General features: G+C 29.1%; 1 protein-coding gene across 5 annotated transcripts in view; it reads right to left on the bottom strand.

Annotated features, from left to right (window-relative positions):
- LOC130451303 (matrix metalloproteinase-14-like) overlaps positions 1 to 12,590 on the bottom strand; it is a 46,174-nt gene that overhangs the window by 13,777 nt on the left and 19,807 nt on the right. For all 5 annotated transcript variants that reach the window (XM_056790241.1, XM_056790243.1, XM_056790245.1 and 2 more), the window contains exon 2: positions 3,146 to 3,269. In XM_056790241.1, coding sequence (XP_056646219.1) covers positions 3,146 to 3,269 — 124 coding nt within the window. The remainder of the gene's footprint in view (positions 1 to 3,145; positions 3,270 to 12,590) is intronic.

Below are 12,590 nucleotides of genomic sequence, written 5' to 3' on the forward strand. Positions count from 1 at the left end.
TCCTTGAAACTCTTGTAAATCTTACATAGGGAGAATAGATGGAATTTCTTTGCGGTGTTACAGTCGGATAGGTAGATAAAGGCAGATGATTTTTGTTCCATTCTTTACTTTAATACGTCTAGTTTGAAAAGTGACCTTCCACATCTCGGAGGTAGCCGGAGCTTTTTTTTGAAATCATAGCTGTTCTCAATGCTTATTTAAAATTCGTAACTTATAACGTTGTAAAGGTCTCTAATTTTTTTGTTACCCCGAGTAATTGATGTGGGGCTTAGTTGGCCATCGTAGAGCAGTGAAAAAATTGATAATTTTTGTCTCCAGCTTTTACAATCACACATCACTCATGTGATTCTAATTATAATAATTCTATTATTCTGTCAGTGGGCCTAAATTATTGGGAAAACCCTTAAAACAGGGAAAAATATCATGCTCCTTCTAGATCCTGTAGTTTCTATAGTGTGAGAAGCACAAAGTAGAATTTTTTCCACTCTGGTACCACTGCGCGTCTTACTATCGTCAGTGATAATACCGAACTTACTCAGTGACCTAAGTAATCTGAGCATACTTATTCGAAAATAAGTTTTAAACAACTGACAACAAAGCTGCTAGCGATCGCATAATAAACTTCTCGAATTTAAATTAACAGTGACGTTAATTCACAACGAGCAAAGTGAAGGCGATTATCTGGATTCTACGCAAAGTTTTGTGATAGAGACATTATCAAAATTTTATATTTTAAAAGTTGATTTTCTCTATGATTGCAACAAATTTAAAAAACTTTATGTTGTTGAACAGGGGACTAAAATCCGTTTCCAACATGGTGCCACACGACCCCTTTCTTATTTAAAATTTTCGAGGTGGTCCTTCTAATTCATAAGGGTTGCTGGAGGGGAATAACATTTTCATACTGTATATTGTCAATTTAAGAATAAAAATCGACTTGTTTCAGGTTTTTTAACATAGTACATAATAACCGCATTGCATATTGTTGGACCATCACTAAATAATAATCTATATTTTGATAATGTATTTGAACCAGTCACAGTATCCAACTTAATTAATGATCGTGAATTATTTTTAGACTGTATTACAAGGAAACTAGTAAGTAAAAACAAGTTGAGGTCGGTACGCTAATAACGACATTGAACGATGCATTTGATTCGAAATTAATTATCATAAAATTATAGTTTCCACCACCGACAATAATCTGAATTCTAATATTTAGTCCCGTTTCCTTGCACGGTAAATTGAAAAGTATTATTCGCTTTAAATTTATTCATATCGTATTACATAACTATGTTTCCTATAAATAATTCGTCGTACATTTGTAATCGAAGATTATTTAAAACTGAAGTTGTAATTTTCTTCTATTCCCATTTTTAAGTTACATTTTCAGAACATACAGAAATTGAAAATTGCATACCACAAACATTTATACATACATATTTATATATCGTGCGTTTGTTGTTAATATCATCTCAAATATTTACCTAATCTTCCTCAATAAATGATAAGTGTTTATTATTATGAACATGGATCTTAAATATCTAAATCGCAAAAAAAGTTTTCCCCAAATATCAATTTCAAAAGGAGCCATATATTATCGTCAAAAGGAACAACTTGATAAACGCTTCATACTAGTGTTCATTATGTCACTGATAAGTAAGTATCCTTTGTTCACCTAACACACAGTGACATTTCACTGACTCTGAAACACCTTGTTTAGTTCACTTACCAATGTTTTTCTAACTTTAAATGTTAGTAAATTATGTGTTTTGATCAATAAATCCATCGGGTTGAGAATTCTCTAAATATTTGCTTGAGGAAACAATGGATATTTCATTTTTTTGACTTGGATGGCAATGCAATTTTTTAACAAAGGGATAAGTCAGTATTATAATTTATGCAGGTGAAGGTTAATACCAACCATATACATATATACATATTAATAATGATGGTCCTATTAATAATGAATAGATATCTTGTAACCTCGAAATATTGTCTAGTCGGAATATGGGCATGTTTTAATATTGAGTAATTATAATTTGTTAAAGAGATAAAGTGATATTTCAGGTAATAACAATATTTAAATAAATATAATTTCCTTTTGTTTGGTAGCCAAAAGTTTTTTCTGTATGGAAATGGGTTTCTACTATAAAGGTGCAGATTTACAACAAGTCAAAACTAGAGATTGAACTATGGATTTAAATCTAGTTTAAACAAGAATAAACAATGTTCATTTTGCAGGTCACATTTGAACACATATCATTTGTCATTTTCACGGAAATATAAGCCAAGTTTTCCGAGAGAAACCATCCACTTATTATGGTTTTAAATTCTAATGAAAAGATATCAACCTCTCTGACTATGAGGTAGTGCTTTTGGTCAACATCTCCGTATCCGAATATGGCAGCTGCTATAACTAAGCTTGAACTAACCAAGCCTTTATTTTCCTGCTAATACCATAGTAGCTTTGAGTAAATCGATAAATTTGATAATTTCTTTCGCATCGTCGAGTTCATCAAATATGAAGTGCAAATCAGTCATTTGGGCGAAAACAAAACTGTTTACTGAAGGTCATATCGTGAAAATATGGAGGGTGGAGGTACCTAGAAGTATCTCATATGGAAGTTTCATACGATAGATAATAAAGGGTGAGGTATAGTATGGGATGAACGAAGCAATTATAGGTGAATTGAAGTATGCCAAGTTACAAAATTTTTGAATCAAATTGAAAATTCAAACGACTTGCATTTTACACAATGATGCAGTTAATATAACGCCAGTAGCGTTTAAACCATAGTTTGTAGGTAAACGCCATCTATAAAAGGTGAAAAAGTCGATAAATTATACATTTGTGATATATTCGTTTATTTTGGCCTGCTATCAATGTCTTCAATTGAAATGCAGATTTTAAAGAAAAAAGAAAATATTAAATATGAAAGATCGACTAAAATTTTCATTTTTCATTCATACCATTCTTAACATTTGTTTGGTAACCTTTTCAGTCGATAGTCGATGGACGGTGTAAATAAGAAACGTGCATAAGAAAGTTTTGGTTGTGGATTGATTCGGAAGGAGCCTTTAAAAGCGATACAAATAAGTATCCATACTCATGCAGTTAATTGATTTTGCTATATTTACTTACCCGTAACATCTAATCCAGCGAATGCTTGGAAATCTTCTATGGCTTTTGTGAAGGATCTTTCATCTAAAATTTGACTAGAATTTCCTCTGGAAGGAGCCAAATAACCATACTGAGAGAGATACAACTGAAAGAAAGGAATATTTTTTAAAATTAAGAAATCTACTAATTTGTCCACAATATATACGATGGCAAGTTTTATAATTTTCTAATAATTTTATGTTAATTATTTAAACATTCAATAATTATTAATAAAATACAAAAATATATTCCGGTACTCCAAAAAACAAAAATTACGTCAAACACTTCAACCTATAATTATTTGCTTTATTAATGAAAGGAAGTGATGTAGGTATAGCAATTTGAGCACAATATATTATATTAAGCAACATTCCTATAATTTTCCTATTTTAATATTAATATTGTATCCCTAATATAAAATATGTTACTCTTACTAAGTATTTAACGATTGTCACAGAAATATATGTAAAATATACCTGATGGGTATAAAATCATTAAATAACTGACAAATTACTAAACTACTCGATTCTAATTGTTAACGATATTTTTTTATTGAGGTACTTGTACATGGTCATAGCCACCTCGTTAATATTTTTCTAAAATTGAAACTAAATTTAAAAAATTTATACAAGCAATTATACTATCAAAAATAACCGAAAATCTTAATTTATTATTTCCCATATAATGAATATATAAGTATTCGAAAGCTCGGAAAATATATTAAAGTTAGTCCACTTTGTTGTTTCGTTGCCACGTTGCCAATAAGAAACCGCTAAATATCCACACATTAATTTGAATTTTTGGTTTGGTGCAAAATATTGCATATCCGTTCGGTTGAAATAATATTTACTCAGCTATTTCATGGCTCGTGTTTAGCATTCCAATATTAAAAGCAGAGAACTACTTAAAAATCATTCCATGGGATGGATACTTTCAGGATAGTATTTACGTTACATCGTTGGTTCCTTTTGTTGTTTCACTATTTGAATAATACAGCTTGAATAACAAACGGAAAATTTTTCCCTTCTATATTCACCTAACAGTTTTATTTATGATAAAAACTGATCTATTCATAAACTTAGTATAAAATTTTAATAGATAAAATCAGCGTTGTGAAAACTAACAATATAATCACCGTAGCGAAAGCGTTCCTACGTCAAACTGCCCTCATATTAATAGTAAACCCTTTTTTCTTTGTCACCTACAAAATAATAGATTAACAGATTGGATTCTCATGAGGCTTTCAATGAAATAATCAAGTATTTTCACAATTTATTGGGTATATGCCAAATTATAATATTAATTCACATTTTCGTCATTGTTATATAATCATTAAAACCAGAATTGAATGGGTTAAGAAAGGTATTATTGATTGATTTTTAATAAAAAGTTCAATTTTATGGTTAACAAGTTTGCGCAGAAAGCTTTCTAAACGTTAACTTTTAACAAATTTATATAATTATGCTATAAGCATAGATCTCTGATTCAATTGTATGGTATTCATTTCTAAAGAATAAAGGTTCTCTGCTCAAAACACAAGGTTACTGCTTTGATTTTTATTTAATAGAAAATTGAACAATATGAAATTACATACGATATATATCATGATTCCGTGAGGACCACAAAACGGTTGCCAACACGATGCACATCATCGATGTTTCTTAGAATGACAACCGATTTTGGCTGATCTTGACATTCATAACTGCCGGACGCACGACCATGACGAAAGTCTTCTCTGGTGGTTCTCCATTACCAAAAGTTTCACGAATCGATTCTATGCATTGTTGTTGAGAAATTTCTATTTTAATATAAGAAAATCGTAAACGTAAGCCTTCACGAGTGATTCCCATTTTTGCACAAATTTACTTCTTTCAAACGTTCACTATTAAGAACTTAATCAATTTCTCAATTCTCACTAAAAAACTAAAGTATCCTTTTCTATTATGTAACACACGAACTTGTAGTATATGATTTCTCTGTAGCTATTATAAAAATATAATTTAAAAATTTAGAAATCTTCTATTAATACTAACGTCTTTCGAAAACAGATGGATTTAATAATTTTCACTGCAATCTGAGTTCAATTAGAGATAATTTAGAATAAAAAGTTTTATATTTTGGTTTCAATTGTTATTTCTGTAAGCAGTACATTTGCAGATTATTAAGTTCAAAAATACTGATTTTAGCCTTCCGGAAAATTTAGATACGGTTGAATATTCAAAACAATTCTTCGATAATGTTTGATCATATGTAATTAATACATAAATAATGTTGTCACTATCGCTAGCGATCTACAACCTATTGAGTTTAATTTAAAATATATTAGTCTAGTTTTAATTTGAATTTTTTGCAGCATTTTTAGATATAATAGGTAACTTGTATCATAAAACATATCCATTATATTCTTCTTATTAAATTCAGTGGGTTGCAATTTGTCTTTTTAACTTTGACCTCCACTTTGCAGCCTATAAAATTTAAATAAATAATACTGTTCAAATTTGATGGACTGATTTGTAATGTGGGCGACTGGCGTTACTCATACGCGTTCTAGGAACACTGTTTGTTTTATGTAAGAAAATTGTAGGCTGTTCCATTCATAATTTTTGAATCATCTCGAAAGAGTTAAAGATGAAAATATTAAGAGTCAATCACTGTAATAAGAAGCATTATTCTATGAATCACTATCGTTTTATAGTTGAGGTTGTAGTGGTTTTGTTTTATTGTGAACAGGAAATGACTCAAGTCGGAGAAATTTCGTCAACTTAATGGTATATAAGATTTTAATATTTGTAAAATATTTGGGTATTCTAGACTAAATTAAACAGGCTATTTCTCCGCAGGGACAGCCCTTAACTTATAAATTTTTCATCGCACTGTATATTTATTTAAACTGGATAAACTAATCTATCCTCTATTTAACAACAAAAATTTGAAATCGGCTCATAAATATTATTTGCAAAATAAAAGGATGATGAGATAATTTGGAAGTATCCGATATTTGTATGTGAATTGTAAATAAGTCGTCTTTGCCAGCTATATTATGAGCGGTTACTTATTGGGAACGTGGCAACGAAACACCAAAGTGGACTATATTTAATATATATATATATATATATATATATATATATATATATATATATATATATATATATATATATATAACTAGAAATTGCAAAAAACAGGGGAAGTGATATTGACTCCAATTTTGTTTTAAGCACATACGAGTGGGTAATCAAATGCTATAGAATGAGATAATAAACAATTCGAGTTTCAATTACTAGCTTGTTCTGACAATTTGTTCCTCATAATAATATTACAAATTGTCATTGATGAAGTATGTGAAAAGAAGTCTATCAATAGAGATTCCACTACCAAAAAGAATTCACTACATTCGATTCAAACAGGATAAAAGCGTTCAATTGAAAGAATCGATTGAATTTGGATGGAAATAAATTATTTTATTGAAGTTACTAATATAGAAACAAAGATTGAAGCGTACAAGGTGGAAAATCCAGAAAAGCCAATGTGTGAAATCAAATTCATTGAAATATGGTAAATGCGTTATGGTGTAGAAAAAATAAGTGACGTACATATAAATCTTAAGACTATGTGATAGAAGACGTGCTGCAGTAAATCAACAGAGAGAACTGAAGATAAGAGCATCATCAGACCAAATAAAACCGATACAAAATAAAGTGCGATGGAGTGTCTTTTTATCACACTAAAAAAATAATTGCTAGTAATCCTCTATAATTATGTTGAAGAGAGAACAAAAAGGTATTGTTCATGAATAATTTTGATCATGGAATGCAAATCTCGTTGAAATTAATAATTGAAGACATAAATATTTTCCAATATTCAATGTAAATATTTCTATGGCTTACCGGATAATTATAATAATTATTGAAACATGTGAATAATACATTTTTGTTGTTCGCAGAAATGTATAATTCAAACTACTTTAAGTGGCAGCATGAGTCATTGTTAACAAAAAATATTACGGAAAAATGTTATCAACATTGACTGATCTTCATTTACTTTTTGTAATAGGACATGTAGTTGCTGTAAATAGGTATACTAATTACAGATAAACTATGTACACTTTAAATTTTTTTGCAACATATATAGGTATAGGTTCTTTAACGCTGTAGATTACATTGACGTCAAACTTGATTTAAAGTATATATACGAGGTGTTTTCAATGAGCAGCAACTTTTGTTTACAATGTTAAATTAACGTAATCAGTAGCAAAAAATTTAAATGTAGGTGCTATCGAATTAATATAATAAAAATAAGTTTGCTGAATTTCAGTTTCTTTTCATTATAATTAAATATATTTGAGCCAACATTGATTTATAACAGAAAAATTCGATTACTGTATTACGAACACCACCTTTTTCTTTTTAACTCTATCTGCTTGTTTTAAAACGTAACATTCCCAATGCCAATTAAAAAAAAGTAAAAATAGTTGAACATTACACTTTCTTTATATATTGTCAACTTTGGACACACTTTTTAAAACCAAAAATATCGCATTTTTATTATGTACGTTCTGGCAAAATGTTCCTCAAAATATTATTACATTTTGCCATTAACACAATATTCTTTCTTATAAAATGAATGTTTGTCAGTGAATATTAAAAGATATTCACTTCTTACTTAGTGGTTTGTACATAACTAACCTTTAATGAAAAACTGTAAATAATATATTCTGATGATTGTCACATTAATTGAATAATTACATGGGTCAAAGAAAAAAATTTTGACACCCATTAAGTGAAAAGTTGAACTAATGAAATACATATGACTATTATTTTTCTAGTCGGGTATTCATTCATCACTAGCCAGTCTTAATTTTAACATTTGTCAGCTGTCAACATTCAAAACATTTATGGAATGTATACCAAATTTAGAACATGGGATTTAAACAAATTGTGATACCATGTCCAGTTTTCGAAAGATATTATCACAACTCATATTCATGACAGTTAACATAAAATAATTATTATCTACGGCGTGTTTTGAGGTTAGTGTCCGTTTGAACAACATAAATTTTAAGTGGACGTTGAAGTATAATAATATATTGGATAGTTTGATAATAAAACCACATTCAATGCTTCTTGAAATATCTGTTTATATCCGTACGTAAAAATTTATATATAATTAATCCATCCACACACAAAATGACAAAGATTTTACCCTAAAATCTCCACTCCAGAAGTTGATATAAGTAGAAATTGGTCTATCTTCATTCTAACTATCAGTTAGTAATTTTTATTGAAGTTTCTTGCACGATGCAGGTTTTGTTGATAATTTTTAGTTTCCAATAATATTTCAGGGAACAAAAGACATTTATTTATGTATTTATGTATTTTTAAAAAAACATAATAATGAATGAAAATTAATTTTATTCATTTAGCAGTTCAAAATGTATTAAATCCGAAATGGTATTTATAATTTATTGTAGAATAGGAAGCAAAAAAATGTCCTCTTGTAATTATAGTTATAAAAAATTGGACCGTTGTTCCAATGTTATGCATGATAGATACATAATTTTTTCTAAAGCTTCAAAAATTGAATACATTAATGAAGCTCCGTTTATTTAAATAGGTATTCTCTAGCTACCTCATATCTATATCAAATCAATAAGCAGTGGTAACTATATAAAATCATATACATTATATAATAAATCAAGGTTTTCAATGAAAACAATATAGATTAATAATTTTAAACAGTCAACTGTAATATTCGTGTGTAGTATACAAAATGTGTACTTTATTGTTTTACAACAGTATCTTATATATTTTAATAACTTGAAAATCTAATACATAATCATTTTAATGGAAAAAATATGTTCTCAAGGATATCACTATCTTTTAGTCTATAATTTCGTTTATTATGATATACGTGTAACAATGCGTTTCAGGTATTAACTCCATCATATTGTCTTTATTTTGATTTTCAAATAAACAAAAAGTATAGTTTCAAGGTTTTTGTAGAACTATTTTCATTCTAATAATGTATGAACCATTAAATTTATTTATTTCTTATTCTAATCAAGTCAAAGTATTTAGAATACTTTGATGATGGAATAAAATATTTTGTCGAAATCTATCTTTAGATATTTCAAATATATGTTAAATCTCAAACCGTGATTAGAAGTCGTAACAATGGAAACACTAAACTATTTTCAACAGTACATTAACCCTTAAATTTTTCGTTGCAGAAGCAAAAAATGAATATAGCACTCAAAAACAATTTACCGTGAACTCATAAAATTGCCTCAAAGTCATTTGACATAACTTTTAATATTTACTATCAATGGTCAGTTTATACAAGGAGAATTAAAGGAACTATAAAAAGGTATGTGTTTAAATATTAAATAAGGAACAAAGCCATTTAATTTAATTTGAATACATTCCCAGAATCAGATCGTTGATATTGCCAGATCTAGGTTAAACGAATCAATAGACCATCGCGATGGTGTATTCTTTTATTTATTATAAGAAAAGTATCTTTACTGCATTACATATTTTAGAAGATAAACTTAAAAAATTTATACTCTAGCCTTCCAAGGATAATTAGAAAAGTTTTCACTTAGCGTAGGAATTCAGAATCAGAACTATGATCGGGTTAAGCAGAGATAGATCTCATGACATGGGTCGTTGTGAGCGTTGGTCACGACGTAATTATTTTCGCCACGACCACAACGATCATAGTCGCCATGAGATACGCCCAAAAGAGTATTTCAGGAGCTGTGAACGCTGAGTGAAATACACCATGTATTGTGGGTAAATGCGATCAGTTGAAGGGTTGTTTTGATTATTTGGACTTGAAACATATTAATTAATCTTATATGGTTATTCATGATTAATTCTTATGAGCAGCGTAATTCACGGGTTACTAAGGCTAGCGATTTGTAAACCTTGTTGGCTTTTCGACATTCAAATGGTTTATTGACATAAAAAAATTTGTTATAAATCCGTTCTAATTCCTCATTAATAATTATGCAAACACATGAAATCATTTACACAATAAAGGTTTATACATACAGGAACACTATAAAGTTTTAAACTTCGATTTGAAATAAATAAAAGAGGCGTGGATTATAGATTATATTAAAAAATATACAAACTATTATTTCAGCAAAAACTGTTGATTAACCCAATAAAAGCCGCGATAGAAAATTCGTTGAAAACAATAATGTCCGTGTTGTACGTCAAATGATCGTTAACACTGGAAATATTTGAACAACGTAGTTGTAATCGTAACTATATAATTAAAAAATTTCAGATCATTAACTACTATAAGAACACATGTGCAAAATACTTTACTCCAAATGAATAATACAATGAGAAGAATTTACTTAGCTCCAGATGTGTGGATCCGACAAATATATTTTTGTCGATACATGAACTGCCGGCACGATTTCTTCTATAATTTCTATTATTAATATAATGAATCTATTGAGCGTTAATAATCATACAATTTCTATGATTTTGTATGAGTAATTATTAATAATAACGTGTTCGTTACGTCATGTAATGAACAAACAAGTGCGGTGTCCGGTTTTCTTCGATCGTAAAAATTGTACCTTGCCGAGCTTTCTCAACTTCGTTATTCAAATTAACCGCCACAACCTCAATGTTGTATTTTATATATATATATGTATATATATATATATATATATATATATATATATATATATATATATAAAACCATGCCATTTCATTCAGTATAATAGAAGATTCGCATCTTGGTGAAGGGTGATTAGTCGATCTTGGATTCCGATTTAAACTTTGGTTTCGAAATAGACGACGACAGGAACAACGTTTTCTTCCAAAGTTCAAGAGTTTTACTAGTTTCCTCGTAATTTGCTTGAAGTTTCATCATTAAAAAAAAATTTCATAATAATTACGGCATTTTGGTATTCTAATAGGTATTCATAGAATCGATATTGTCGAATGGAGAGCCTGCATTTAGGTATAACGTTAGATAAAATATGTGTTATACTTATTATTGATTTTGCATTTTCTATACAAGTGACTTTTGCGTTTCGTGATATTTCAAATAGAACATTGTCTTGGGCCAAGGTTTTTTGTATTTTTCATAAAAACAGTTAATCTCATAATCATCTCTTTTTACTTTGAGTATCCCAAATAACAATCAAATGTAAAATCCCACATAAACTTTTGCTACTTCCTCTGAAATGAACAAATGAATACCAACAATACAGGACTTATGCATAATTCAAAGACACTATTATCTTGAATACCGTTGAGATTCACCCAGTAAATTAGTTTGCAAAAATGTCATCAAAACGCCTACACAAAAATCTCAGAAATTGAATTGGGCGAATTTTAAGCTCACTACAATGAATAGTAAATTTTCGAAATATATTATTCAATGTTTCCAAGAAAAGTCATTAAATATCCTTTATCTACCACCGTAAACAAAAAAAAATTGAAATTATTCCGCCCAGATGGTGTCTCGTGATCGAAATGACAAATGACACACCGAACAGCGAAGTTTAAGATTCACTTTTCAAAACGGGGAGTGTTGAATATTTTGACCAGAAGACGCAGACGTTCAATGCCTTCTGAAATGGTTGTTATATTTGTATTATTTGTGAGAGTCAACTCAAGTACATACATATAAATATTAGAAACTCACTAATATGCTATTCCCATTCAAAATTGAATTATTTGTGTCAATAATAAAAATTTATTTGTTCACATCTTATGACGTCGTGAAAGTTCACATTAGTTGTTTATTTGTTTTCAAAATTCTCTCTTATAGCAAATAAATATGCTAAACGTTTGTAAAATATTATTTAAAATATTAACTGTATATAAAATATAAACACCAAAATGAAACCCGTAGTAAATACAATATCTATATATTCAAGCTATTTAACAAATTTGATAAATATTTTATTAGTGTTATAATAAAAATAAAGCACATAGTTCAATAAAAATTCACATTTTTTTGAGCTTAGCATATATTTGTCAGAGAGAAGCGCTATAATCATGTTTGTGATTATGGCAGCTGTTATAAGGATTTTTTTGTGTATAAAATTATTTCTTGTTTAACATCTATAGCATCAACTGCTTCTACATGTGTAGAAACACTCTGACCCCGCAATTTATTTTTCATCTGCGGGAATAGAAAGAAATCATTGGATGTCAAACAAAGACTCTGATCTCTGACCTGATTTTTCACTTCTGGCAAACAAATGCTGATGTACTATTCAGAATTAACAGTTCTACGTTGCTCTGATGGAACGATGGCGACATGTCTAGTTATTCTGAAAAAACGGGCGACCATTTTCTTTGAAGAGCTTTGTGCGCGAACAACTTTTGTTGGATTTGGCTTGTCTTGAAAGACATATAGTCGATTGTTGTTTAGTTTCGGGTTCATATGCATA

This window comes from Diorhabda sublineata, chromosome X, assembly GCF_026230105.1.
Source record: "Diorhabda sublineata isolate icDioSubl1.1 chromosome X, icDioSubl1.1, whole genome shotgun sequence".
NCBI classification, from domain to species: Eukaryota; Metazoa; Arthropoda; class Insecta; order Coleoptera; family Chrysomelidae; genus Diorhabda; species Diorhabda sublineata.